General features: G+C 36.6%; 1 protein-coding gene across 1 annotated transcript in view; it reads left to right on the forward strand.

Annotated features, from left to right (window-relative positions):
• ZNF354C (zinc finger protein 354C) overlaps positions 1–2,451 on the forward strand; it is a 26,442-nt gene extending 23,991 nt beyond the window's left edge. The window contains 2 exon segments of the mRNA XM_012650002.1: positions 458–1,623; positions 1,626–2,451. Of these exon segments, the coding sequence (XP_012505456.1) occupies positions 458–1,623; positions 1,626–1,667 (1,208 nt within the window). The 3' untranslated portion in view covers positions 1,668–2,451.
• Positions 2,452–2,486: the final 35 nt, after the last annotated feature.

Consider the following 2,486-nt stretch of genomic DNA (forward strand, 5'->3'; position numbering starts at 1 on the left):
GGGATTCAGAGAGAGCATGAGAAAATAGTGAAAGTAACATATGAGTAGGAAGGAAAAAGTAAAGACAAGTTGCCTGTTTCATTGCCTAGTCTATGCACAGTGGAAAGGATTATAAACTAAAGTATCCCATAGTATTTAACATGAGCTTATCATTTGACATTTTCTGTAACTTCCTACCTTCTGCTAAGCCTGTTCTACATCTGACTTTATGTCTCCCAGGGTTCAGTCTCTTCATTTTCAGTGTTAATTCGCCTAGTTTATTCTTCCACACCACTCCTTTGCCAGTTTACCTCTTTTTCCATTATCCATCATGTTTTTCTGCAGATTCATTTCCCTATTTGAGATCAGATGATATTAAACATCTTTCATGCATATTGTTGCCAGTTTTATTGACCTACTGATACATCAGTTTGTCTTTTCCAGCAGGGGAGGCATTAATTCTTCTGATTCATTTCAGGTTTCAAGACCTGGCCTGAAATAGAAGCATTGCCTCCCAGACTGGACGTTTTTATAGAAGAAACATCTCAGGGAATAATAAAGAAAGAGTCCACTAAGTATAGTCATGGGGACATCAACTTTGGAGAAGCTGTGGAATTTGAGAGCAGGATAGAACAAGAGCAAGAAAAGAAACCTCTTAGGCAAATGGTAGCCTCACATGAGAAAACCATCAGTGGAGATAGAAACCATACAAGTCTTGAAATGGGGGAAAGCTTATTTACAAATACAATTCTTGGTACACAACAGAGCGTTCCTATAGAAAAGATACCCAATATGTATTACACTTTTGGGAAAGATTTTAAACAGAATTTTTATCTAAGAAGATGCTTCCAGATTTACCCAGGAGAAAAACCTTATATCTGTAGTGAATGTGGGAAAAGCTTCAACCAGAGTCTTTATCTGATTGAACACCAGAGAATTCATACTGGTGAGAAACCCTACAAGTGTAATGAGTGTGAGAAAACCTTCAGCCACAGGTCATCCCTTCTTTCTCATCAGAGAATTCATACTGGAGAGAAACCTTACAAATGTAATGAATGTGAGAAAGCATTTAGCAATAGTTCAACCCTCATCAAACATCTGAGAGTGCATACTGGAGAGAAACCCTATCGATGCAGGGAATGTGGTAAAGCCTTCAGCCAGTGTTCAACCCTCACTGTGCATCAGAGAATTCACACTGGAGAGAAACTCTATAAATGTGGTGAGTGTGAGAAGGCCTTCAATTGTAGAGCAAAACTTCATAGACATCAAAGAATCCACACAGGTGAGAAACCTTACAAATGTAACGAATGTGGGAAAGGTTACAGCCAGTTTACATCTCTAGCTGAACATCAGAAACTTCATACTGGAGAACAGCTGTGTAAATGCTTGGAATGTGGGAGAACCTTCACACGCGTTGCAACCCTTATTGAACATCAGCGAATTCATACTGGGCAAAAACCCTATCAATGTAATGAATGTAATAAAACCTTCAACCAGTATTCATCTTTTAATGAACATCGGAAAATTCATACTGGGGAAAAACTTTATACATGTGAAGAATGTGGGAAAGCCTTTGGTTGCAAATCCAACCTTTATAGGCATCAGAGAATTCATACTGGAGAGAAACCCTATCAGTGTAATCAGTGTGGAAAAGCTTTCAGCCAGTATTCATTCCTAACGGAACATGAGAGAATCCATACTGGAGAGAAACTCTATAAGTGTATGGAATGTGGGAAAGCCTATAGTTACAGATCAAACCTTTGTAGACACAAAAAAGTTCACAGTAAAGAAAAACTCTTTACATGGAAGGATTATGGGAAACCTTTGATCTACGACTCCTCCCTTACCCAGTATCAGAGATGTCTTAGAGGAGATAAGCCCTATGGGGTTTAGTTCATCTCACATAATCCAAGACTTCCCAGTGGAGAATAATCAGGAGAATTGTAAATAGGATACAAACGCCTAACAGATTTCAGTCTTTTTTTACTTGTGCAAGGAATATGCTAGTTACCACTAAGGAATGGTAAAATTGATCAATAAAAATATGAAGAACACTGGCTTATCAAGTTTTAAAAGAACCACAAATTCAAAGGTTTCTAAAAACCTACAATTTTTTTAATTCATATAAAAATGTAAGAGGCCTAACTTTTAAAAAAAATTATGAAAAATAGTTGAATGTAAGTTTTGTTTCTCTCATTAAGACCATATTCTCTTTATAAGAGTAAGTTTCAATATGTGACTTTTCTTTTAAAATCAGTCATTGAGTTATTCATAATGTAAGTGTAAGACCTGTTTTCTAAAATGGCAGGCCAACATAAGAAGCTTGCCTTTTCATAAAGAGCTGCTAAAGATAAAAAGAAATACTTTAAATTTAACTCTTCACGTGGAAATAATAAAGTTCTTTTTATGAGTTGCCCCATCAGCAAGTTATATATGTAAGTGTACACATACACAAATGCACGTGTGTGTGCATGTATATATACGCATATACACATGCAATTTTGGAG

The sequence above is a fragment of the Propithecus coquereli genome, unplaced genomic scaffold (genome assembly GCF_000956105.1).
Source record: "Propithecus coquereli isolate 6110/MARCELLA unplaced genomic scaffold, Pcoq_1.0 Scaffold308, whole genome shotgun sequence".
Lineage (NCBI taxonomy): Eukaryota > Metazoa > Chordata > Mammalia > Primates > Indriidae > Propithecus > Propithecus coquereli.